Here is a 27858-nt window from a genome sequence, read left to right on the forward strand (position 1 = left end):
TTTAACTCTTCTAGGAAAGCTGTCCACAAGGTTTAGGAGTGTGTCTATGGGAATGTTTGACCATTCTTCCAGAAGCACATTTGTGAGGTCAGGCACTGATGTGGATGAGAAGGCCTGGCTCGCAGTCTCCGCTTTAATTCAACCCAAAGGTGTTCTGTCGGGTTGAGATTAGGACTCCGTGCAGGCCAGTCAAGTTCATTCACCCCAAACTCACTCATCCATGTCTTTATGAACCTTGTTTGTGCACTGGTGCGCAATCATGTTGGAACAGGAAGGGGCCATCCCCCAACTGTTCCCACAAAGTTGGGAGCATGAAGTGGTCCAAAATGCTTTGGTATGCTGACACCTTAAGAGTTCCCTTCACTGGAACTAAGGGGCCAAGCCCAACCCCTGAAAAACAAGCCCACACCATAATCCCCCCTCCACCAAATGATCTGGACCAGTGCACAAAGCCTTGGCTACATGGATGATACATGGATGAGCGAGTTTGGGGTGGAGGAACTTGACTGGCCTGCACAGAGTTCTGACCTAAACCCGATAGAACATCTTTGAGATGAATTAGAGTGGAGACTGCGAGCCAGGCCTTCCACAGTGCCTGACCTTACAGATATACTTCTGGAAAAATGGTCAAACATTCCCATAGACACACTCCTAAACCTTGTGGACAGCCTTCCTAGAATAGTTGAAGCTGTTATAGCTGCAGGGTGGACCAACCGAATATTGAACCCTACGGACTAAGACTGGGATGCTATTAAAGTTCGTGTGTGTGGAGGTAGTCATCCCAATACTTTTGGTAATATAGTACAAAAAAAAAAAAAAAAAATGTGTGTAATATATTATATATATATATATATATATATATTAGTATTTATCGGTGTATAACATGCGCCGGCGTATAACACACACCAAGTTTAGGAGAGAATTTTAAAAAGGAAAAAAACTTTTAGGAGGGATGTTTAAGGAAAAAAACTTACATTAAAATGCCCATCAATGCAGCCTCATCAGTGTTCATCTGCAGCCTTGTTAGTGTCACTGCAGCCTTTTTAGTGTCAGTGCAGCTTTGCCCCAGTGCAGCCTTGTCAGTGCAGCTTTGCCCCAGTGCAGCCTTGTCAGTGCAGCTTTGCCCCAGTGGTCAGTGCAGCCTTGCCCCCAGTGTCCATGCTTGCCGCCGCCGACGTATACATAGCTTCATGTAGTTTTAAATATGGCGCCGCGGAGTTCAGAGGCACTCGGCGGAGCTGAACGAACGCCACCGAGATACACATAGTCAACTGTATTCGGCTCTTTCCGGCGCCGCTCACAGTCCCGCCCAATGATGGACATAACACAGGTCCAATGGCGGGACTGGGTGTGACTGTGAGCGGCGCCGGAAACAGCCAAATACACTCGACTATGTGTATCTCGGCGGCGCTCGTTCAGCTCCGCCGAGTCCCTCCAAACTCCGCGGCGCCATATTTAAAACGACACGCTATGTGAATGTGGGCGGCGATCGCCGCCGATAGATCACAATTAGCGGGGATCGGCGTATAACACGCACCCACTATTTTCCCCTGATTTTAAGGGGAAAAAAAGTGCGTGTTATACGCTGATAAATACGATAGATATAGAGAAAATATATATATATATATATATATATATATATATATATATATATATATATATATATATATATATATATATATATATATATATATATTTTTTTAAACCAGAGTTTAGTGTCACTTTAACTCTTAATCTGATCTATCACCTATATGTGTACCATATAACTTTATCTCACTTCCTAAAGCCTAGTACACACTGACAGCTCAGGTCCGAGCTGCTGTACCAACAATCTAAAGTTAGTACAGTGGTCTCCCCTGCTTTTCTATTGTGTTCTGACAGAGGGACGGCCCCCCGCCAGAACACTCTGGTCATTGCTCTCAGTCATTGGCTGAGAGCGCTGATCGGAAGCCAACCGTCAGACCTTTTTCGGTCATGACCCTTCGACTGGCTTCTGTCTGACCGGCTGCCATACACACGGGCCAAATGTCAGACGTTTTTTTAAAGAACTAGCCAATGTTGCCTGACATTTGCCCCATGTGTACTAGGCTTAACCCTAACCTGAACCTTTAAGAGATGCCATCACCTTGCAAGGATCCACCCAGCTGCCTGCTTGACAACTGGCCCTGCCTTTCAGCCCATAGCTGAGAAACAGAGCCCTCCTCCTTACCCTGGCATTCCAGTGAGCTCTGGAAAAGGAGTGGACAGTTGAACCTGCAAGCAGACCTGTGTGCTCATCATTTGATCGCTCAAAGGTAGCATGGGACAGCTGCAATGTGACACTGATGCTGCAGCATAGAGGGGAGTATGTCATTTTTTATTTTTTTTTAACTGAGTCCAAATTTCTCCTTTAACAGATATAAGACAAAAACAAGTTGATCTGACTCTTAACAACAGGCTCCGGTGGATGGGGATTTCTAGAGTCAAATGCTGTGGTCATGTCCCAAGCGTCTATTATCCCAACATTAAGTCCACTAAAGATGTCCTTTAATAAGAGGTACTGAATATAGCCATGGAAATTACTGAATCGCTCAACATCTTGCTCAAACTCCCTGGTATTCTCAGACTTTATGATAACCTTTGTATCCGGACTTCGTAAAAACAAGTTCTCTATGGCACGTCTAATGTTGAGAAGTCTTTTGATGAAAAGGGGCAAGGGAAAGGGCCGGAAGTGTTGTCCTACACCTATCACAACAATTGTGTAGGAGCCACCAGCAAGCTGGTCGAGTTCACTGCTGATGTAGGAGTGATCTCTGACACCGTAGAAGTTTGGAGCTACAAACGGATGTCCATGTTTCTTCCACTGAATGTAGATGTTGTTTTGTAAGTCGTATGCCATATGGGTCATATGCCAACCAGGTCTGTGGGTGTCAAAAAATTTCAGATCTGAAAGATATTAAAAAGGCAATTTTTTTTGTTTTTTTTAACAGACTTTGTCAAAAATCCATCAAAATTATATAGTTTTTGAATTATCATTAAGTAGAAGACTCCAAGCTTCCAAACATTTTTTTTTTGTTTAGTAAAAAAGTACACAGTATTAAACATCAACAAGAACAGTAATAACTTGAAAAAAAATGCAGTTCAATTGGGATAAACTTGCATTTATTCAATATAAAATATCAACCCATAATTTGCTATTTTGACCATTTTGTAAATCGCACATTGCACTTTAAAAATCAGTAATGTTTGGCACAGGGACCAGACTAATTCCACATCATAACAAAATTATCAGTAAATGGTGTATTACATGGTGTTCATGCTCAGTCACTATGGGATTCGCTTTCTGTATTCTGCAAAAAAAACTGGTTGCTCCTGCTGCTCTCAATCTCTCCCTTCTGTCCATGTCCCCAATTCAGCTAAGGAATTTGCAGCTTTTGTGGCAACTCTACACATGCTCAGTTTTCAGTGAGTTTCTATACTGAGCATTTTCTCCCTATCACATCTGAGCAGCCCATGTGACTATAGACTGGAGGGGTGTGACACAGCCTGAGACTGGCAGAAATCCAGAAGATTTGATTTCAAATATCCATAGCACCCTCTCATGTGCTAGGTGTGAGAGATTTTTTTTTGTCAGGGAAGGCAAATTTATGCAGGCTTGGCTGGCAGCCAGGCCTGCTTGTTTTTGTTTGAGTTGGCATAAATCCAGGGAGAGCTGGATCACTCACAGGCAGCATCACTGAGATCTCCCATGTATTTAAAGAACATTCTGGAACCTCCTGGAAAGACAGGAGGAGAGGCAAGGTGGAGTTGTCTGAAGTATTGAGGGCCCTGCCCAATCCTCAACTTGGATTGGCAGGGGGCAGGCCTCCTCAAATACTCAGGGTCAGCACAGCTGGGGAGGAGTTGTTTGGGTGGAAGCTGGAGATCGAGTGTAAGGCTGTCGGTGGCCTTTGAGGGAGCTCCTCAGTCCTGGGGGGGGACCTTGGGCCTGGCTCGGGTGCAGACGGACCTTCCTAGAACCAACGGAGGACAGGAGGCACGGGAGCAAGGAGAGGACAGCAGGAGAACACTGCCAAGCAAGTCTCCAGGAGGAAAAACAAGTTGCAGCCAAGAAGGCTGGTGAGCGACACACAGTCAGGAGGACTGGGAGGCACGCCTGAGAGGACTGGGTGCAAGCAGTCTGGGATGGGTGCAGAGCCAGTGGAGATGACTGTGGTGGCACAGGCAGGAGTGCTGGCAGAGCCTGAAAAGATGGTACTGGGATCAGTAGCCACGTGGGACAGCTAGCACTAGGACTACCAATTTTGCTACACCAAAGGGGCTCGCGGTCCCTGCCTGCAAAGGGCATTTCTGCTTTGGGTCTGGTTGAGCCAGTCTCAAGCCTGCAATTCAGTGATAGCTGGTCCTGGGAGTTGTAGTTCTACAACCAAGTTCATGCTGGAGGTAGAAGAGAGGAAGTTGTATATACTGGAGGTGTATATAGTTCTCAGTCCTTATTGCTTTTACAATCAACTGGGCATCCCATATCTACCCTATCCCCACCCAAGTTACAATCTCCTAAATAAAACTAAAAAAAAAAAAAAGAGAACAGGGACTGCTTCTCGACTGAGTGTCTGAAGATTTGTGTGCATGGCTGTGCAGGGTGAGAGGCGGACCACATCTACCAGCAGCCCCTGCGGGGGTACTGCTACATATGTATTATTTCTTTATTTTTACTCTGTAAAGCAGAGCACTAGAAGCTCCTCCTGCTTACGTTTCCCTGCAGACAGGCCGGGAAAGAGCTGGGACATGTGACAGATACATAGCGATTAGGAAAAAGGTACTTAGAGGTTTGTTTTTTCTAATAACATTACAGTGCCATCATCTACATACAGAAATAGAAGTGATAATGTAAATTAAACAGTGTGTGCTTAGTATCACTTTAACCTTAAACCTAAAATTATCCCTCACCTTTTCTCCTAACATTTTCATCCCGACTAATGCCCCGTACACACGATCGGAAATTCTGCCAGCAAAAGTCAGATGCAAGCTTTTGGTCGGAAATTCCGACCGTGTGTATGCTCCATCGGACTTTTGCTGGCGGAAAAAGTGAGAACCTGAGAGCAGGTTCTTTATTTTTCCATCGGAAAAAGTTCCTATCGGAAATTCTGATCGTCTGTAGCAATTTTGACGCGCAAAATTCCTACGCATGCTTGTAAACAATTCGACGCATGCTCGGAAGCATCAAACTTCATTTTCTCGGCTTGTCGTAGTTTTGTACGTCACTGCATTCTTGACAGTCGAAAGTTCAGAGAACTTGTGTGACCGTGTGTATGCAAGGCAAGCTTGAGCAGAATTCCGTCGGAAAAACCATCCAAGGTTTTTCTGATGGAAATTCCGATTGTGTGTACGGGGCATTACACTTAATGCTTACCGTGATCAAACGCCAAACCTAACATCTAACTTAAAGAGGAACTGCAGTCTGCTCACGTAATTTGTAATAAAAACCATCTTTGCCATTCTGAAACTTCCCTCCAAACCACTTTGCAGAATGTTTTATATACAGTGGGGACGTAAAGTATTCAGACCCCCTTACATTTTTCACTCTTTGTTATATTGCAGCCATTTGCTAAAATCATTTAAGTTTTTTCCTCATTAATGTACACACAGCACCCCATTTTGACAAGAAAAACACAAAATTGTTGACATTTTTGCACATTTATCAAAAAAGAAAAACTGAAATATTACATGGTCCTAAGTATTCAGACCCTTTGCTGTGACACTCATATTTAACTCAGGTGCTGTCCATTTCTTCTGATCATCCTTGAGATGGTTCTACACCTTCATTTGAGTCCAGCTGTGTTTGATTATACTGATTGGACTTGATTAGGAAAGCCACACATCTGTCTATATAAGCCCTTACAGCTTACAGTGCATGTCATAGCAAATGAGAATCATAAGGTCAAAAAGGAACTGCCTGAAGAGCTCAGAGACAGAATTGTGGCAAGAAACAGATCTGGCCAAGGTTACAAAAAAATTTCTGCTGCACTTAAGGTTCCTAAGAGCACAGTGGCCTCCATAATCCTTAAATGGAAGACGTTTGGGACGAACAGAACACTTCCTAGAGCTGGCCGTCCCACCAAACTGAGCCTTGGTGAGAGAGGTAAAGAAGAACCCAAAGATCACTGTGGCTGAGCTCCAGAGATGCAGTCGGGAGATAGGAGCGAGTTGTATAAAGTCAACCATCACTGCAGCCCTCCACCAGTTGGGGCTTTATGGCAGAGTGGCATGACAGAAGCCTCTCCTCAGTGCAAGACACATGAAAGCCTGCATGGAGTTTGCCAAAAAACACCTGAAGGACTCCAAGATGGTGAGAAATAAGATTCTCTGGTCTGATGAGACCAAGATAGAACTTTTTGGCCTTAATTCTAAGCGGCATGTATGGAGAAAACCAGGCATTGCTCATCACCTGTCCAATACAGTCCCAACAGTGAAGCATGGTGGTGGCAGCATCATGCTGTGGGGGTGTTTTTCAGCTGCAGGGACAGGACGACTGGTTGCAATCGACGGAAAGATGAATGCGGCCAAGTACAGGGATATCCTGGATGAAAACCTTCTCCAGAGTGCTCAGGACCTCAGACTGGGCCGAAGGTTTACCTTCCAACAAGACAATGACCCTAAGCACACAGCTAACATAACGAAGGAGTGGCTTCACAACAACTCCGTGACTGTTCTTGAATGGCCCAGCCAGAGCCCTGACTTAAACCCAATTGAGCATCTCTGGAGAGACCTAAAATTGGCTGTCCACCAACGTTTACCATCCAACCTGACAGAATTGGAGAGGATCTGCAAGGAGGAATGGCAGAGGATCCCCAAATCCAGGTGTGAAAAACTTGTTGCATCTTTCCCAAAAAGACTTATGGCTGTATTAGATCAAAAGGGTGCTTCTACTAAAATACTGAGCAAAGGGTCTGAATACTTAGGACCATGTGATATTTCAGGTTTTTCTTTTTTAACCTCCCTGACGGTATGATTATTTTGGATTTTAGGTGCTGAAAGCGGTACAATTATTTTGCATGGAAATTTGGCGTTTTATATCGTAGGCCTGTAATTCTTAACAATAACACACTTAAATCTGTCCACCAAGAGTCTAGTAGATATCCCGGGTATGATGAAGTTTGAAACACAAAATCATAAATTATAATATAATAAATATAAATAATTAAAAAAAATATAATAATAATAATAATAATACATTTCCCCACGATTCACTATCACTCAATTCTGCAAGTGTTCTAATTTACTATCGCTGTTTTCTAGCTGATCTAAAGCCACTTTTGACATAAAGGGACACTTTTTGGTTGCTATGGACAATCTCCAGTTTCCAGGCAGAAAGAACAGTATATCATATAAAACTGCATGCAGGGCATGGGCCAAAGCACTGGGGACAAAAGGGATGTGAAATAATTTCATACAGTACTGTAATCTGTAAGATTACAGTACTGTATGTGTTAGGATTTGTAAATTTTTTTGAATTTGCCGCCAGGCTCCGCCCCCGTGCGACACGCCGCTCGCAGGGAACAGAGCCTGGCACGGAGATGCTTCGGAGGAGACAGAGCCTGCAGACACAGCGGGGGACATCACAGGATCCTGGGGACAAAGTAAGTAACGCCGCACCAGGATCCTGCGATGTAATCCCGAGTGTGGCTCGGGGTTACCGCTAATGGGCCTGAACTTTAACCCCGAGCCACACTTGGGATTACCGTCAGGGAGGTTAATAAATCTGCAAAAATGTCAACAATTCTGTGTTTTTCTATCAATATGGGGTCCTGTGCGTACATTAATGAGGAAAAAAAATGAACTTAAATGATTTTAGCAAATGGCTGCAATATAACAAAGTGAAAAATTTAAGGGGGTCTGAATACTTTTCGTCCCCCCTGTATACTGCGATTCTGTACTTGCCAAATATGCTGCAGAAATCTCCCTCCACTGTGTCCGACTGCGGCTGCATCCATTTTAACTGTGGGCATCTAAAGCTGCTGCCTGTTCACGTTCTGGATTTACACAGAGGCACACCTCCAGCTCTGCAGCTCTCATTGGCCCTCTTATGACGAGACAGAGACAATGTCATAAGCCTAGGCTTATTACCAGACAAGAAACATGAAGTGGGCTGTATAAGGTATTTACTGGCAGAAAAAAAAAATGTTTAACTATCCAAAGTTAAAACAAGGGCAGAAGATTTAATAGATGGAAAGTTGAAAAAATGACTGAAGTTTCACTTTAAAAAGTGTTACTAAACCCAGGAGCCTGCGTTCACTATATCTGGTCTTCCAGAGAACATTGAAATGCAATTATTTTATCAAATATAAACTGTTAAATATCCTCTCATCAGCAGTATATAGCAGTCTTGTGACTTCTATCAGTGTCTGGTTAAAGCTTGTAGGAGGAGTTTTCATTCTAATCTGACTGTCCTATGACCCTCTGCAGGACCCCTGGCCCTCTGTCTTGACAGTGCTGAATGGCCCTGTGCTGATCACATGCACCCTCCCAAGAAAAACAAAAAACCTCTCTAGCAATACACACCAAACTGAGCATGTGCAAAGTGACTCCAAAGGCTCTGTCTTATCAGATGGCTTGGAGACAGTGGGAGAAAGGGAGGATCAGAGAAGACAGGATCAACAGCCTTTTTACACAACGCAGAGAATTAACCCCTTAGGTTCCACAGTGAGTAGAACAAGCAAGGTTTACTGAATATTCAGACTGATTTTACTGTTGTGGGTTTAGTAACACTTTAACTCTGCCCATGCTGCTCTCTCCTCCTGTCAGCACATGTGCATGCAGCAGAGCCCGATTGGCTCCTCATGGTACCCCCTCCCCTTCCAATCTGAGTGCTGCGATGCAAGGGATGACAAACTGTAGGCTGATGATATGACAAATGTAGGTAGTTTTACTAGTTTTTAAAATGCATATCCTAGATGCCGACCGCCCCACATACATTTACTGCAGCAGGGCAGTTGCTCGTACCAGTTTGTGATTCTGAACTTCCAGGTCTGGGATGCGCATGCGAGCCGCCGGCAACCCGCTACCGCTGTGATTGGATACAGCGGGAGCCAATCAGTGGATGCGATGTCCACATGGACTCGTTGATCATTCAGGAGACACTATAAGTCGCTGATCGCCACCATTACTAGTAAAAAACGCAGTGAATGGCCCATACTGGTGACGTCAGAGCTGTCGACCGAATCAGTAAAGGGAGCGGTGCTGGGCTGGTGTGTGGGTTGTCAGGACGGGGATTGGTGGACCTGTGACTGACAACCAGCCCCTGTGTGTTTAAAGGTTCACTGATGTTGGAACCTCTCTTCTACTACCGGATGGGGCGTAACTTCTGATCACTGACTCCATCTGCTGAGTTCCGTTGAGGTGTTCCCACATGAATGCCTGATTGACTCCTATGCCATACAGAATATGAGTCCACCATTTCTTGTAAGCGTGCCAACCTTACTTTCTGTCTGCACTCACATGATGAAGTCTAACATCACCGTGAGAAGTGTAAAAACTTTTCCATGCACAAGACTTGATTTTTTTCACTCTTTTTGTTTAATTTATGGTCAATTTTGGAATATTTATTTTTCATCATTGTTCATTTAGCACAATTTTATTCACCCATTAGACTTTTAGTTCATCTTTGTATATTTGTCAGTGTTCACTTAATGGAGCACCACATTGTTTTATTTTCCGATTACACTATAGGTCTAGTGCTATGTTGGCAGCTCATTGAAACTTTATGCGCAATTTTTTAACCTCACCCTATAACGGTCCTTTGCAGCAATGAGCTCAACTTACCGACCAGCCTGCAACCAACCAAATATTTCTGTCTAACAGAATGTGTTAAAAACAGGGGTTTAGTTTGCACACATTTGCAAATACATGCGTAAGCTACTAGTATTTTCTGTAATCCTAACTCTAAATTTTGAGGGTCTCCACAGTGGAAGCACATGCATTATAATGGATAGGCAGAGGGTAGGTGAGCCTGGAGAGAGCTCAGTATGCTGGTGCTCTGGGAATACAATTTGAGGCATGTAAATGTGCAGGCCAGAAAACCTCCATTCAGACCATTGCAGTCTCAGGGTCCATTTACTCTGTTGCATTTTAATGCATGTGTTACAACTCCCTAAAATACCTGTGTCCCAGTTCTCTGTAATATGCCTCCTAAAGACCATTAGAAGCTCACTATTTAAGTCATATGTTCCGTGGAGTTATACTTTCGAATTCTCCAACAGAACAAGCACTTACTCGTTAGGACTTTTGAGAAGAATTCTATCCATTGGCGCATTGTTGAATCGCCCATCAAATATATCATTTTGCCAGCCAAACATTTATTTATGTTTAACAAGGGCTCAAAGGAAGAAAGATTGCAATGCGATGGGAACCATTGGTTGTTCAGGAAATAACCGCTAGGGAAGGGAAGAGAGGTCCCAATTCGGCATTTTGAAGTGACAGTCATAGGAGTTTCTGAAAAAGAATTGTGTTAACATCATTTTTTAGGTTTAGAAAGATATATTTTTGTCTTTTTTTTTAGTACACATTAATATTACTATGAATTTTAAAAGGGAATCTATAACAAAACATAATAGTAGAACTGCAACTACATTTTTGTTGTTTTGAATAGAGAAGAGCAGGGGTCTCCAAACTTTCCCGTATGAAGACCACATTGTATATTTTACAAATATTCACTGGTCGAAGAAAAAAAAAATCCAGTTTTATAAATAAATGACTTTGTTTAAATCTGGTTCCCCCTTACATCAGGGTCTCTCATTATATCAGGGTCCATATTTGAATGCCTCTTACACAGCATTTGGGTCCTCTCTTACATCAGGGTCCTCATAGAAGCCCCTCAGATGGAATCAGAGACTGTAGGAAACCTCTGCTGACCTGAATCCTAAATTTGTGCACATTGGGGATAGGTCACTGGCCCTCCTGCAAGATAAAATCTTGCAGCAGGTCCGATGTGGCCCGTGGGCTGTGGTTGGAGACCCTTGGAGTAGGAAAACGTTAGAGCCTCTGACAGATTCTTATTGTACTCTGTTTCCTCATTGGTGAGAGTTCCCCTTACTTATACCTCCTAACTTTTGAACTTCAGAATGAGGGACAAATGAGGGATTAAGTGAGCTGTGGAACGCGCAACGGCAAAATGTGGGTGTGGCCAGTCTTAATGGTGGGAGGAGCTTAAGGGGTGTTAAACAAAATCCAGCTCTCTCTCACAAATGCCCCCTGTCTCACCAATGCCCCCACCCTAGCTTTCTCAGCAACCCCTAAGGCTCTCAGAGCAATGCCCCCCCCCCAGCTCTCTCAGCAATGCTCCCCCTCCTCTTACTAATGTCGCCGCTCCACCTCTCTTACCAATGCACCCCTCCTCTTAATGCCTCCCAGCTCTCACCAATGCCCCCCAGCTTTCTCACCAATTCCACCTTCCTCTTACTAATGCCCCCTCCTCAGCTCTCTCACCAATTCCCTCCTCCTCTTTCTAATCCCCCCCCCCCCCAGCCGCAGGGGGGCATTGGAAGTCCACGCTGTAGCCATCTTTCGGGAATAGCGCGGGTGGCAATCGGTTAAACTGAAGCCAAGTTGACTTTAATCAACCAATTATATGCTAACAAAATCAATTTTCTACTACTTCCCTTTCACATAATTGGGTATTCAGAGTAAACACAGGCTCACCCTAGTTAATAAGGTGAGCCTGTGTTCACTCTGACTACCCAATCATGTGCAAGGGAAGTAGTAGAAAATTGATAAAAAAAAAAAAAAAAAAAAAAAAGGGTACACATAAATGAATACAAATAATATGAAAGGACTTACTTGCACATTTTAAAACATTGATACTTCCAACTCTTTTGGGAATTTCTATGCCAATGTTTGACCTTTAATTACAAATAATGAAAAAATAAGAAATACACTTATTATTTCAATGGCGCTGATATGCTTTCATTGTATGCATACAGTATCTCACAAAAAAAAAAAAAAAAAAAAAAAAAAAAAAAAGTACACCGCTCACATTTTTGTAAATATTTTATTATATCTTTTCATGTGGCAACACTGAAGACATGACACTTTGCTACAGTGTAAAGTAGTGAGTGTACAGCTTGTATAACAGTGTAAATTTGCTATCCCCTCAAAATAAACACAACACAGCCATTAATGTCTAAACTGCTGGCAACAACCCCTAAGTGAAAATGTCCAAATTGGGCCCAGTTAGCCATTTTCCCTCCCCGGTGTCATGCGACTCGTTAATGTTATAAGGTCTCAAGTGTGAATGGGGAGCAGGTATGTAAAATTTGATGTTAGTTATCGCTCACTCTCTCATACTGGTCACTGCAACTTCAACATGGCACCTCATGGCAGAGAACTGAGGATCTGAAAAAAAAGAAGAATTGTTGCTCTACATAAAGATGGCCTAGGCTATAAAAAGTTTGCCAAGACCCTGAAACTGAGCTGCAGCACGGTGGCCAAGACCATACGACAGTTTAAAAGGACAGGTTCCACTCAGAACAGGGCTCGCCATGGTCGACCAAAGAAGTTGAGTGCACATGTTCAGCATCTTATCCAGAGGTTGTCTTTGGGAAATAGAGTGCTGCCAGCATTTCTGCAGAGGTTGAAGGGGTTGAGGGGGGTGGGGGGGGTCAGCCTGTCAGTGATCAGACCATACGCCGCACACTGCATCAAATTGGTCTGCATGGCTGTTATCCCAGAAGGAAGCCTCTTCTAAAGATGATGCACAAGAAAGCCCGCAAACAGTTTGCTGAAGACAAGCAGACTAAGGACATGGATTACTGGAACCATGTCCTGTGGTCTTATGAGACCAAGATAAACTTATTTGGTTCAGATGGTGTCAAGCGTGTGTGTTGGCAACCAGGTGAGGAGTACAAAAAGACAAATGTGTCTTGCCTACAGTCAAGCATGGTGGTGGGAGTGTCATGGTCTGGGGCTGCATGAGTGCTGCCGGGACTGGGGAGATACAGTTCATTGAGGGAACCATGAATGCCAACATGTACTGTGACATACTTAAGCACAGCATGATCACCTCCCTTCGGGGACTGGGCCGCAGGATAGTATTCCAACATAACGACCCCAAACACACCTCCAAGATGACCACTGCCTTGCTAAAGAAGCTGAGGGTAAAGGATGGACTGACCAAGCATGTCTCCAGATCTAAACCCTATTGAGCATCTGTGGGGCATCCTCAAATGGAAGGTGGAGGAGCACAAGGTCTCTAAAATCCACCAGCTCTGTGATGTCGTCATGGAGGAGTGGAAGAGGTCTCCAGTGGCAACCTGTGAAGTTCTGGTGAACTCCATGCCCAAAAGGGTTAAGGCAGTGCTGGAAAATAATGGTGGCCACACAAAATATTGACACTTGGGCCCAATTTGGACATGTTCACTTAGGGGTGTACTCCCTTTTGTTGCCAGCGGTTTAGACATTATTGGCTGTGTGCGGAGTTATTTTGGAGGGTAAATTTACACTGTTATACAAGCTGTACACTCACTACTTTACATTGTAGCAAAGTGTCATTTCTTCAGTGTTGTCACTTGAAAAGATATAAAAGATTTACAAAAAATGTGAGGGGCGTCAGAGCCAGCAGGCACCAAGCAGGAGAGGGGAGAGTGCAGGCATTCCAGCCTGACTTTGAGGTACTGCTGATACATTTGCCACTAGATACCCTATGCTGGAGACAATGGGTAGCCTGGTGGGGATGAGCAGTAGATCCCAACACAGTGCATATCTTCTCTGATTGTAGAATATAATCAATAATACTGCCGCTACTGAAGATGCATCATTGGTGATACTTTACAATGCTGCTTACACTGATGAAGCTGGGGATCGTAATTAGTTTTAGGATAATTGGGGGGGCAGGAGGGTAATTGGTGCAAGAGCGGGGGGTTGGAGATGAAGGGGTTGTCTGTCATCTGACCCTATCCAGGCTTCCACCGTTACAGGACCGTACAGGATTTGACAGCTACCCAACTACCATTGCCATTTGTAAAAACACAGGAGTCAGCAGAAGTCTTCCACTTCTCACTTCCTGCGGCCCTGACTGATGACCTGCAGATGGTGGCCAAGAAAGGAAGTAGTGGATATTTCTTCTGCTGGCATCTGTGTTTACAATTGAAAGCAAGATTGAGTGACCCATCATATCCTGTGCAGGACTCGTGCTGATGGGGTTCTGACCAGTGAGACTATCAGAACAGCAAACCTTCCACCTGACACATCTTAGCTCATCCCTGGGGTTCTGACTGCCCACATATGCTGATGGAGATCTGGATGGGTTAGCCTGAGCAAAAGTAAGCCATTTTAATGGTGATTTGTAACTACCCTCTGCTGTCTCACTCTGATATACAATCCCTTTGGCGCAATGCCTTATTTTGTATACCATGTTGTACAGTCCCTATTCTGTACCTCCTCATTCTGTATGCAGTGCATTCTCTATTCTGTACCTCCTCATTCTGTATGCAGTGCTTTACATTCCCTATTCTGCAACCCTTAATTCCATATGTGATGGTGTAATTTCCTATTCTACACCCCTCATTCCCTATGCCACAAAGCCTAATTCCGTATGCAATGCTGCACATTCCATATTGCCTAGGGCCTTAATCCATATGCCATGCTGTACATTCCGTATTCTGCACCCCATCATCTATAGCACACTGTATACTCCCTATACCACCGAGCCTCAACACACAGTGATGTGCTGTATATTCTCTACTTTGTAACCTCTCATTCCATAATCAAAGCTATACATTTCCATACCTCCCATCTTTTTGAGATAGGAATGAGGGACACCCATTATCAAAATTATGTAGGCAAAGGGAAACACCCCCAGTTACGCCCCCTTAAAAGGAGAATTGTACAAAAAAAAAAAAAAAGAAGGATTGGTTAAACCCAAAAGTGCTTTTTCTATCACTACTATTCCTTTATATTGGCTTTTGGAATTTACAAATGCAGCAATTTAGATATTGGATGAAAGGTTTAGCACTGGGAAACCCTTTTTGATAGATAAAAAGTGTATTTTATATACAACCATATAGATCAGACCAAAATGAGGGACAAATGGAGGAGGAAAGAGTAATGCCCCGTACACACGGTCGGATTTTCCGATGGAAAATGTCCGATCGGAGCGTGTTGTCGGAAATTCCGACCGTGTGTGGGCTCCATCGGACATTTTCCATCGGATTTTCCGACACACAAAGTTGGAGAGCAGGAGATAAAATTTTCCGACAACAAAATCCGTTGTCGGAAATTCCGATCGTGTGTACACAAATTCGATGGACAAAGTGCCACGCATGCTCAGAATAAATAAAGAGATGAAAGCTATTGGCCACTGCCCCGTTTATAGTCCCGACGTCACCGCGTTTAGAACGATCGGATTTTCCGACAACTTTGTGTGACCGTGTGTATGCAAGACAAGTTTGAGCCAACATCCGTCAGAAAAAATCCTAGGATTTTGTTGTCGGAATGTCCGAACCAAGTCCGACCATGTGTACGGGGCAGAAGAAAGAGAGGAAGAAAGAGGAAGAAAGAGGAAGAAAGAGAGGAAGAAAAAGAGGAAGAAAGAGAGGAAGAAAAAGAGGAAGAAAAAGAGGAAGAAAAAGAGGAAGAAAGAGGAAGAAAAAGAGGAAGAAGAAGAAAGTTTTTTGTAACACTACGCTTCTTTTTGGGGGTAAATTGGTAGGGGTACAACTTACCCCATACTCATTTCACATGGGGGGGGTGGGATCTGGGGGCCCCCTTGTTAAAGAAGTCTTCCAGATTCCGATAATAAGCCCCCTGCCTGCAGACTCCCACAGCCATGGTTGTGCGGAAGAGGCACTTGTCCCCATCAACATGGGGACAAGGTGAGGACATGTGGCCTGATATGGTTGCCGGGCTGACTGCTTGGATAAGTGTATAGTATGGATTTTGGGGGGATCGCACACTATTTTTTTTTGGTGTGGGGTTTCCCCTCAAAACCCATACCAGACCAAAGGGTCCCCCTTTAAGAGCCTTAGAGCACAAGTCATATGCCAAAAGTCAGATCAGTTAAGATGATCCCGACTTCCATTCAAATCAGTGGGCGGAAATCATGCCCAAGTCAGACCAAAGTAGTGCAGGAAGCATTTTCAAAGTCAAACCGACACAAGTAGGACCAGTTAAGACGGCTCTCATAGGGAACCATTCATTTTGACATGTCATGCAACTTGTGCTCTGGAAGTCGGAGCACATGTTGGACCAGCGTGAACCGGCCTTTAAGGTAAACGTATGTGTCTTGAGCATCTCATATTGTGAGTTTTTGTTTTATGAGGGAATATAACAATTGAGGAATGGGGAACATCTTTTGTGTAAACACAAAAAACGGTTGCTGTGTCAGATGAGTCAAATCCCAAGCACAAAAAAAAAGTTTGTTCAGCACACTTTGTGTATTTAACTTCTTGCCCAGAGTTTAGCTTTAAGCTATGGTTTCCCTAAACTCAAGTAACCAAATTCACGAGGCTTCATTGGACACTTCATTCATATGGGACTGAAACCTCTTGTCACGTATTTTTCCCTCTTAAGCCTTAGTGTGTGCGTGAGCCTTTGGCTGGAACTATGGAACAACTTGATTTTATTTTCTTCAAATTCAGGTCCTTTTAGAAGATAAGAATAACAACATAGGAGGAAATGTGTTTTGGCGGAAGAGGAGCAGGGTCTGTTGGGTTGTGTTTACATGTAATGTACTGTTCAGTATGCAATAAAGTTTATGCAAGATGAAAAAGGGCCCCTTTTGGCTGGGGCACATACAACTGGTTGTGAAGCCCTAAGTCTGCTTGGATCGGTACGGTTTGCAAATACTGTTTATATTGAAAATTAGTGAAAAGCAGATTTTCCATCTCTTCCTTGTCACTGAGACGGGAAGAGGGATGATTCTTTTACAGGAATTATACAGCACCAGTTTTCACTGCACTTTACAATATAAAGGAAGACTTGAAAATATAGAGGGTGTCTTGAAAAAGTATTCATACCCCTTGCAATTTTCCACATTTTGTCATGTTACAACCAAAAATGTAAATGTATTTTATTGGGATTTTATGTGATAGACCAACACAAAGTGGCACATAAATTGTGAAGTGGAAGGAAAATGATAAAATGTTTAACATCTTTTTACAAATAAATAGCTGAAACGTTTGCATTTGTATTCAGCCCCCCTGAGTCAATACTTTATAGATCCACCTTTCGCTGCAATTACAGCTGCAAGTCTTTTTGGGTATATCTACCAGCTTTGCACATCTAGAGAGTGACATTTTTGCCCATTCTTTTTTGCTAAATAGCTCAAGCTTTGTCAGATTGGACAGAGAGCGTCTGAACAGCAATTTTCAAGTCTTGCCACAGATTCTCAATTGTATTTAGGTCTGGACTTTATATGGGCCATTCGAACACATGAATATGCTTTGATCTAAACCATTCCATTGTAGCTCTGGTTGTATGTTTAGAGTCATTGTCTTGCTGGAATGTGAACCTCTGCCCTAGTCTCAAGTCTTTTGCAGACTAACAGGTTTTCTTCTAAGATTGCCCTGTATTTGGCTCCATTCATCTTTCTATCAATGCTGACCAACATCCCTACAGAAGAAAAGCATCCCCACAAAATGATGCTGCCACCATCATGTTTCACAATGGGGATGGTGTGTTCAGGGTGATGTGCAGTGTGTGTTTTCTGTCACACATAGCGTTTTGCTTTTAGGCCAAAAAGTTCAATTTTGGTCTCATCTGACCAGAGCACCTTCTTCTACATGTTTGCTGTGTCCCCCACATGGCTTCTCACAAACTGCAAACGGGACTTCTTATGACTTTTTCAACAATGGCTTTCTTCTTGCCACTCTTCCATAAAGGCCAGATTTATGACGTGCACATCTAATAGTTGTCCTGTGGACAGATTCTCCCACCCAGGGCCGGATTTGCCACAAGGCCACCGAGGCCAGGCCTCGGAGCGGCAGTGGTGTAGGGGCGGCGCCGCTCCTGCAGCGACTTCGCGGCCGCCCCCCCTTTCGTGCTGCACATTAAAGTCTATTAGGGGCACCAGTGCCCATAGAAAAGATGGCCGCGAGCCGACCACGCAACTGCACATGCGCCGTTCCGAAGCCGGCTGGGCTCGGGAAAGCTCGTAAGCGCTTGGCCGGGCGGTGCATGCGCAGTAGCGTGATTGCGCCGCCCGGCGCCATTTTTAAAAAAATTGAGTGTAGGTAGTAATGTCAGCGGTGCGGCGGCGGGGGAGAGAGATGACATCTCATTGCCCGCACCGCTGTTCCGCCCTCCTCCTTCTGATGGCAGGCAGCATGGCAAGTGACATCCCCATCTGGTGGCAGGCATGGTGGCAAGTGACATCCCCATCTGGTGGCAGGCAGCGTGGCAAGTGACATCCCCATCTGGTGGCAGGCAGCGTGGCAAGTGACATCCCCATCTGGTGGCAGGCAGCGTGGCAAGTGACATCCCCATCTGGTGGCAGGCAGCGTGGCAAGTGACATCCCCATCTGGTGGCAGGCAGCGTGGCAAGTGACATCCCCATCTGGTGGCAGGCAGCGTGGCAAGTGACATCCCCATCTGGTGGCAGGCAGCGTGGCAAGTGACATCCCCATCTGGTGGCAGGCAGCGTGGCAAGTGACATCTTCATCTGGTGGCAGGCATAGTGGCAAGTGACATCCCCATCTGGTGGCAGGCAGCATGGCAAGTGATATCCGCATCTGGTGGCAGGCAGCGTGGCAAGTGATATCCCCATCTGGTGGCAAGCATAGTGGCAAGTGACATCCCCATCTGGTGGCAGGCATAGTGGCAAGTGACATCCCCATCTGGTGGCAGGCATAGCAGCAAGTGACAAGAGATGGTGGCAAGTGACACGCTCAGGGCTCCCAATGATTCTGCATTATGGCGAGTTGAACTATTTCAGTTTATATTACAATGTAATGATAGAAATAATGTGTTTCAATCATCCTGACACCATACCAACCATGGTGCCGGGGATGACTGAAGCGCTAACACCAGCCGTTGCCTTGAAAAATTGCCTGCGAAAAATCCTTACCCCTCGCGCGCTTACCCTGAAGTATTTTTAGTCTGTACAATTAAAGCCAGTTATTTTCAGTGTTCTCGTTTATGGAGATATGTTTTTAATTGATCTATTGTAGCAGTCATCGATAAAGGACGTGGGGTGTGTGTGTGTGTGTGTGTGTGTGTGTGTGTGTGTGGGGGGGGGGGGGGGGGCAGCATTGAAGGACCCGGCCTTGTGGCGGCAAAGGGAGTAAATCCGGGCCTGATCCCACCTGAGCTGTGGATCTCTGCAGCTCCTCCAGAGTTACCATGGACCTCTTGGCTGCTTCTGATTAATGCTCTCCTTGCCCGGCCTGTCAGTTTAGGTGGATGGCCATGTCTTGGTAGGTTTGTAGTTGTACCATACCATTTCCATTTTCGGATGATAGATTGACAGTGACAGTGCTCCGTGAGATGTTCAAAGCTTGGGATATTTTTTCATACCCTAACCCTGCTTTAAAAGAAATAAACTACAATTAGTGGTGTGTGGCGCTTACCCATACATAAATGAAAAAGGGGCTGTGTGGAAGGTATACTGGGGGCTGGCTCTATATGTGCATTAGCCAGCAACCTGGATAGTGTGCCCGATATTTATTGTAAAGGACAGCGGTAGTGAGAATAGCGATTGCAAATATAATTTGCTAAGTGCATGTATTGCATAAATATCACCAATGGAAAGTAAAGACCTAAAGTCTCAACACATTAAGAGATGTGCATAAAGTGTGCTAGGCACACTAAGAAATATAAGTGACCACAGGTGTTTATAGAAAAAAATAAATACACACACACACACACATATATATATATATACATATATACACATATATACACATATATACACACACACACATAATATTTATTTTTTTCTATAAACACCTGTGATATTTATGCAATACATGCACTTAGCAAATTATATTTGCAATTAATACCCTTGGGATACTTAAATAATTATTTGTATTTATGCATCTGGATGCACGTAGTACATGCACTTTTAGGGCAGATTTTTGGTTTTGTGATTTAGGACCATACAATTTCTCACTTTTTTTTCTTAACACTCACATGATCTTTAGATTAGGTGCATCACTATTCTCACTACCGCTGCCCTTTACAATAAATATTGGGCACACTATCCAGGTTGCTGGCTAATGCACATTTAGAGCCAGCCCCCCGTATACCTTCCACACAGCACCTTTTTCATTTATGTATGGGTAAGCGCCACACACCCCTAATTGTAGTTTATTTCTGATTGTCTGGAGCTCTTCTTAGGGGAGCCCTATTAGGGGAGGCAGCTACCCAATTCCTATTACTTTATCTTAATTTCTTATTTTTCCTAAGTGCGGCTACTTTCTTTATATCTGTCTAACCCCGCTTTAAACTTCTCCTCAACTTTAATCTACCACTTCCATCAGCTCATTCCCCACAGTTCCAACCTTTTGTACCACCTGCCCCACCCTATTAGATTGTAAGCTCTTCTGAGCAGGGACCTCTTAATACTCTTGTATTTTATTGTATTATAACTATATGGCACTATATAAATCCTGAATAATAATAATAAAATTATTATTATTAATAATAATAATAATAATAATAATAATAATCCCTAACCTGTCTGGTGTGTTCCTTGGCCTTCATGATGCCGTTTGTTCACTAAGTGCCGGTTCACACAGGGGCGGCACGACTTGCAGGTCGCCTCAGCGAGGCGACCTGCACACGACTTCCACGGCGACTTGCAAAACGACGTCTGTATAGAAGTCTATGCAAGTCGCCCCCAAAGTAGTACAGGAACCTTTTTCTAAGTCAGAGCGACTTGCGTCGCTCCTATTAGAACGGTTCCATTGTACAGAACGGGAGGCGACTTGTCAGGCGGCTAGGTTGCCTGACAAGTCGCCTCCCGTTCTGTAAAATGGAACCGTTCTAATAGGAGCGATGCAAGTCGCTCCGACTTAGAAAAAGGTTCCTGTCCTACTTTGGGGGCGACTTGCATAGACTTCTATACAGAAGTCGTTTTGCAAGTCCCCGTGGAAGTCGTGTGCAGGTCGCCTCGCTGAGGCGACCTGCAAGTCGTGCCGCCCCTGTGTGAACCGGGGCTAAAGGTTCTCTGACAAACCTCTGAGGGCTTCACAGAACAGCTGTATTTATAATGAGATTAATTTACACACTCCATTTACTAATTAGGCGACTTCTGAAGGGGGCTGAATACAAATGCACACCACACTTTTTAGATATTTAAAAAAAAAAACATTTATTTTCCTTCCATTTCACAATTATGTGCCACTTTGTGTTGGTCTATCACATAAAATTCCAATAAAATACATTTACGTTTTTGGTTGTAACATGACAAAATGTGGAAAATTTCTAGGGGTGTGAATACTTTTTCAAGGCATTGTACGTGCGTACAAAATTAGTGCGTTGTACAAAATAAAGCCTGGTATACACGTCCCAAAATCGGGTCGGTCCATTTCAACAGAAGCTGGTCTAACATTTGATCAGGGCTTGCAGCTCATGCTTCAAGTGCTGGTTTGTGTAGTCTTGGGGGGTGTAGTATGGGGGGGGGGGGGGGGGCTGGGGGGAGTCATCCCTGTCAAAAAACAGGACCCAAAAGCATTTAAATGGATCAAAATTGATACCATATCACTTACACCCTTGAGTCTCTAAAGAGTTTGGCTCAGTTATTTTAGGTCATTGAATGATTGGCTTGGTAACAATCAGTTAAAAAAACAACATGGTGCTAATACTGTATGTAAAAAATAGTCACTATATTCACCAAGTAACTATAGACCTGTAAATTTAAAGTGCATTTCCACTTACAGCCAAATTTGAGAAGCCCCCACTATATGTTATGTGTTCCCATTCACCCAGCATACCAAAAGCATGAAATTGTCTAAAATCTGTTGGTATGCTGACGCCTTAAGAGTTACCTTTACTGGAACCAAGTCCAACTCCTGAAAAACAACCTCAAACCATAATCCCCACTCCAAATAATTTGGAGGGGGTGGCCCAATACTTTTGGCAATATAGTGTGGATGAGCGAGTTTGGGGTGGAGGAACTTGACTGGCCTGCACAGAGTCCTATCCTCAACCTGATAGAACACCTTTGGGTAAATTATAATAATGACTGCGAGCCAGGCCTTCTCGTCCAACATCAGTGCCTGACCTCACAAATGCGCTTCTAGAAGAATGGTCAAACATTCCCATAGACACACTCCTAAACCTTGTGGACAGCATTCCCAGAAGAGTTGAAGCTGTTATATCTGCAAAGGGTGGGCCAACTCAATATTGAACCCTATGGCCTAAGACTGGGATGCCATTAAAGTTTATGTGCGTGTAAAAGCAGGCGTCCCAATACTTTTATATGCTTTTTTTCACTTTTCATTATCATTTGATGCTACACTGCATTTTGGACTTGGCAATTTATTTTCTGGGATAGAAAATATTCAGATAATATTTTTTTTTAGTCACAAGGATCTATTATTCATGCATTTGAAAGATTTATATGCTATGTATATGGTTTAGTTTTGTTTGATTGCACCGAGTTTTATTTATTTTTATTGCATTTTTTTTGGTGTGGGAACACATCACAACAGCTGCAGCAATCATTTTATTTACTGAATTTTGTTCACAATTTGCATGTTAGTGTGGGAGACTCTGGTATAGAATTTATTTTGGGTTTTTCTTTGGTGGTAGGTTATGACAGTAACAAGAAATATACAGCTAAATTGAAAAAAAAAAAAAACCAAGGTATAATCCACCTGGATGCACACAGTAGTTGTGATGATATGTACAATTTTACTAACACATGTCAAAGTTGCAAAATTGTACTTACGCATTTAAATTTGTTTTACCCTTAGACATGAAGAGGTTAAAGTTATGCTATGTGAATGGGAACATGTAACAAATATAAAACGAGGCGTTATCCCAATTTTTGCATGAATCCTGGAGCAGGACTTGTGTACATACGCTCGGAAATTTCCGACAGCAAAGTGAAGTTGACGAAAAATTTGAGAAACAGCTCTCAAACATTTGTGTGCGGAAATTCCAACAGCAAATGTTCGATGGAGCATACCCACGGTCGGACTTTCCGACGGGAAATGTTTGATGTGAGCTTGTTGTCGGAAAGTCCGACTGTGGGTATGCTCCATCGAACATTTGCGGTCAGAATTTCCGCACAAATGTTTGAGAGCTGGTTCTCAAACTTTCCGAGAACTTCACTTTGTTGTCAGAAATTCTGAGCGTGTGTACACAAGTCCGACGCACAAAATTCCACGCATGCTTGGATTCAAGCAGAAGGAGCCGCACTGGTTATTGAACTTCCCTTTTCTCGGCTCGTCATATGTGTTGTACGTCACCGCATTCTCACGTTCGGAATTTTGGGCCAACATCTGTGTGACCGTGTGTATGAAAGACAAGTTTGAGCCAACATCCTTTGGAAAAAAAAACATGGTTTTGTTGTCGGAAAATCCGATCTTGTGATCGAGGGCATAAGTGGGGATATAATCACCCTGTAAGAATACTTAAACATTCTGTACTATAAAGAACAAACCAAAAGAATTGCCTGAACCAGCTTCTGAAGCAGATCCTTTAATTTGCTCTTTAAAAGAGGAAGTAAACCCTCCTGCAAAAAAACATAAAAATAAAAAACACAAAAACAAAAAAAAACAAAAAAACAAACACCCTGCAAGATAAAGGCATAATGCGCTAGTATGCATAGCATACTAGCTCACTATGAATTACTTACCCGAGAACGAAGCCCCCGCAGCTGTCCTCGTTTCCCCCTCAGGCCGCCATGTCGCCCGGGGCTTGCTTACGGGTATCACAGCTCCGGCGCTGCGATTGGTCGGAGCCGCAATGACGTCATGCGCGCACGTACGTGCCATTGCTTCAGTTGGCTTAAGTGCGCATGTGCCGCATGATGTCGGCACATGCAAATACAGGGATATCTCCTAAACCGTGCAGGTTTAGGAAATATCCAGTGCAGCTACAGGCAAGCCTAATTATAGGCTTCCTTGTAGTTTAAAGTCGTTGTAAAGGGTTTACAACCACTTTAAATCATTGTCAGGGACAACTCCAAATACATCAGTCCAGCATAAGTTTTAGGCCTCATGCTGTGTACACAGGCTGTTGAAATAACGTTATGAAAAACGCCAGTATCTTTGCAGCAATTTTTTTTTTTACTTTTTTCAACGTTTTTGCAACAGCGTTTAGCGTTTTTCCGCGTTAACGTGTCTTAGTGTTTTTTTTTTTTCAAAATTTTTTTCTTCAATGGACCAAAAACGTAAAAAAACGTTGCCGAATGACGTTTGAGTGTTTTTGAGCGTTTATCAGCGTTAGAGCGTTTTTACAGCTGAAAAACGTCTCTCAGAACCCACTGGTCCCGGGTTTTTTTTACAGCTTAAAAACACCTATGCCATTGGCAGCTCAAAAACGCCTAGGTGGGCATGAAGCCATAGACTAACAGACAGGCCTTTTTAAGCTGAAAAAAAGCTAAAAAAAGCAGCTGTAAAAACGTCCGTGTGCATGAGGCCTTATTGTTCAGCATTTGCCAAGCCTTGATAAAATGAAGCCTTTGAAACTCCATAACATGTTGGCTTTAACTAAATATCAATATAAAAAAAAACAAAAAACAAAAACACACAGCTTTTGTATATAAAGTGTTTGCCACTCTCCTCAATCCAAACCAGTTTCTACTCAAGGTACGTGCCAACTGATGGCTTTTACTTCCTAAACAAAATAAATCTTCTCCTATACAAGTATCAAGAATGAATAGCAGAAATGATCCAGCACCTTATATTCCAGGGTTTTTGGTGTGTCTGTGTACTTGGTGTATTCACCCTATCGGTTTTATCCAGTGACTATTATCCCTTGGACAGAAGGTAGGTTTATACACTATATTGCAAAAGTATTGGGGCACCTGCCTTTACACACACATGAACTTTAATGGCATCCCAGTCTTATGCCCCGTACACACGGTCGGATTTTCCGATGGAAAATGTCCGATCGGAGCGTGTTGTCGGAAATTCCGTCCGTGTGTGGGCTCCATCGGACATTTTCCATCGGATTTTCCGACACACAAAGTTGGAGAGCAGGAGATAAAATTTTCCGACAACAAAATCCGTTGTCGAAAATTCCGATTGTGTGTACACAAATCCGACGCACAAAGTGCCACGCATGCTCAGAATAAATAAAGAGATGAAAGCTATTGGCCACTGCCCCGTTTATAGTCCCGACGTACATGTTTTACGTCACCGCGTTTAAAACGATCGGATTTTCCGACAACTTTGTGTGACCGTGTGTATGCAAGACAAGTTTGAGCCAACATCCGTCGGAAAAAATCCTAGGATTTTGTTGTCGGAATGTCCGAACAAAGTCCGACCGTGTGTACGGGGCATTAGTCCGTAGGGTTCAATATTGAGTTGGGCAACCCTTTGCAGCTTTAACAGCTTTCTAACGTCTAAAGTTAATGCAAAGCAGGTTCTTTGGAAAGGCGGATTAGTAGGGGGGAGCTGAGGAGAAATGAGTACTTTGCCTGCGGTTACCAAGGTTAGTGAGTTTAAGTTTTACTGCTTGGTAGGACTATGTAAATATTTGAATGCCATTAGCCTGGTCACAGGTTCAATTAAAAGTTTCTCCTTCTTATGCATTTTTTTTTACCATGTGATCAGTTTGAATTGCCAAGTTTTGCAACAGGTTTACCTAAAAAATAGAATTCTACTTTTAATGAATGATCATCCTATCAAAACATGGAAATACATTTAGCAATATCTTCTCTCAACAGATTTGGAGCCTCATTAAACTAAAATGCAACATATGCCAGTAATAAAAAGTAATCGTAGGAAATACTTACAGGGATAATAAAGTCTTGTTCGCGTTGCTGAGGTACGTATAATCTCTGTGCCAACTTTTTAATGATATCAAAGCCTCACAGGGTATTGCAGGTAACTTGATACAGTGGAAAACTTCTCTATATTTTCTATTTGTATATTCACATTCGTCTTGTTGGGAATTCAAGTAAAATCCACATTCTGTATGTACCTCCTGGTTTTTATGAATAAATAATCCTGTGTAGCCAATATAATTGTATCCCAGGTTCCTCCCTTTCCACAGCAGAGCTACCCCTTCACTGGGATGCATTAGGAGAATAGATATTTGTACTCGTCCTTCCCAAAACAATGTAAAATAAATATTGTAAGTTCCATTATTGAAGTCCTCAATTCTTCCAGAAGCTCCAGCTCCAAGCTTTGGTGAAAAGATCCGGGCCAGTAAGAAATCTCCTCCATATGTCTTCCTTTTCCCCAAATGATTGAACATCTCAACCTGAACAATCAAGGTGTCTCCAACACAATAATTAGGTTTATAGTTGAATATTATTGCTATGCTATTCAGTGCGCTGGTGGTTTCTTTAAAATGCATGGTATCCTTTTGGGGGATTGTAGTGTTTATCACAGTCATTATCCTGGTTATTTGTGGGTCGATGGCTATGTTCTTCATTGATGTGGCAATGTATGCAATATTTCCAGAGACAAGTGCCAGATGATTTTTTACACTGAGAAAGTGAAAGTCTAAAAGCTGATGGGAAATGGTCAACATTTCTACTGTTACACTCTTAACCTTATCCACAGACACAATTTAAGTGTGAGTTCTACAACAAAGAACCTACCTGACTGAAGTTTAGGTGAACGCTGTATCTAAACACCACCATAACGATAACTGTACAACACAAAATGATCATAAAACCTTTTCTGGTTGATTTGAACATTTTATTGGTCTCCTGAAACAGAAGTGAGGTGAAATCAGTCATAAATGTGATCCACGATCTATAGTATAAATTAAAGGAAGATCTAAATACAATGGGCAGCCCAAAGTAGTTTTCATGCTCGTTGCCTTGTGGTGGTTAATATACCATTGTGCTCTTTTGTGCTTTATAGTTTTGCCTAATAAGCAAGTAAGCATGGGCATACCATGTGTTTCTGTTTATATTGTGAGGTTAATCCATAGGTTGATGGTCACAGGATCCTACCTGAGCTATGCTAATCCAAATGCACATTTTAACCATCTTATACTTTCAGCCTTTAGAACTTATAAGACTGACCTTGATTTATTCCAGACCTTCCTCAAATCTGACCCTATGTACTCAAAGTTGTGCCACTGATCTTTGCCTTTAGCTGGTAGACCTTATGGTAGGAACACTATGTGATATTTAAAAGTTGTGCTAAATTACTGTAAAAGGGAGAGGGGAGGGGTAGTCCCTAATATATCACACTATAGGGGCAAAACAAAGGAGAAGGGAGTGCCTTGAATCTAAAGTATCAAAGAAGTTTCATTTATGAATTCATCTTTATTGGTAAACAATACGTGTTTGAATATGCAGCCAACATATTTCAGGTTCTTCCCCTCTTCTTCTGTGCTACAAAACGGTAGGGGAAAGATGAAACAGTGGCAAATTGAGCATACAGTATCTGACAAAAGTGAGTACCGTATTTATCAGCGTATAACACGCACATTCATTTTAAGAAGGAAGTTTCAGGAAAAAAACTTTAATTTTAAATAAGGAACTTTGGGTCAGTGCCCATCTGCAGCCTCCCAAGTGCCATCAATGCAGCAGCCTCACCATTGCCTTCAATGCAGCAGCCTTACCATTGCCTTCAATGCAGCAGCCTCACCATTGCCTTCAATGCAGCAGCCTCACCATTGCCATCACTGCAGCAGCCTCACCATTGCCATCACTGCAGCCTGATTGATGCCCTTCTGCAGTTTAGAGGGGATAGGGAGCGGGGCGGGACGAGTGCTGACAGATTACATACAGTGAGAATCTTCTATGAT

General features: G+C 43.2%; 2 protein-coding genes across 5 annotated transcripts in view; both read right to left on the minus strand.

The window, feature by feature from the left end:
* The window catches only part of LOC141114274 (NXPE family member 1-like), a 236313-nt gene that overhangs the window by 58614 nt on the left and 149841 nt on the right, over positions 1-27858 (minus strand). Inside the window, exon 1 of one of the 4 annotated variants that reach the window (XM_073607864.1) lies at positions 26696-26808. The exons of the other annotated variants lie outside the window; for them this stretch is intronic. The gene's annotated coding sequence lies outside the window, so the exon portion shown is untranslated. Of the gene's footprint in view, positions 1-26695; positions 26809-27858 lie in introns of those variants that run through there. 4 annotated transcript variants of the gene reach the window in all.
* On the minus strand, positions 1693-27608 carry LOC141114275 (NXPE family member 1-like). The gene is made up of 5 exons (XM_073607867.1): positions 26696-27608; positions 25883-26604; positions 11815-11876; positions 10252-10470; positions 1693-2925 (listed from the first exon to the last, which is right to left on the minus strand). The coding sequence occupies exons 1-5, from the start codon at positions 26834-26836 to the stop codon at positions 2390-2392; spliced, it is 1680 nt and encodes a 559-aa protein (XP_073463968.1). The 5' UTR covers positions 26837-27608; the 3' UTR covers positions 1693-2389.

Source organism: Aquarana catesbeiana, linkage group LG12, assembly GCF_042186555.1.
Source record: "Aquarana catesbeiana isolate 2022-GZ linkage group LG12, ASM4218655v1, whole genome shotgun sequence".
NCBI classification, from domain to species: Eukaryota; Metazoa; Chordata; class Amphibia; order Anura; family Ranidae; genus Aquarana; species Aquarana catesbeiana.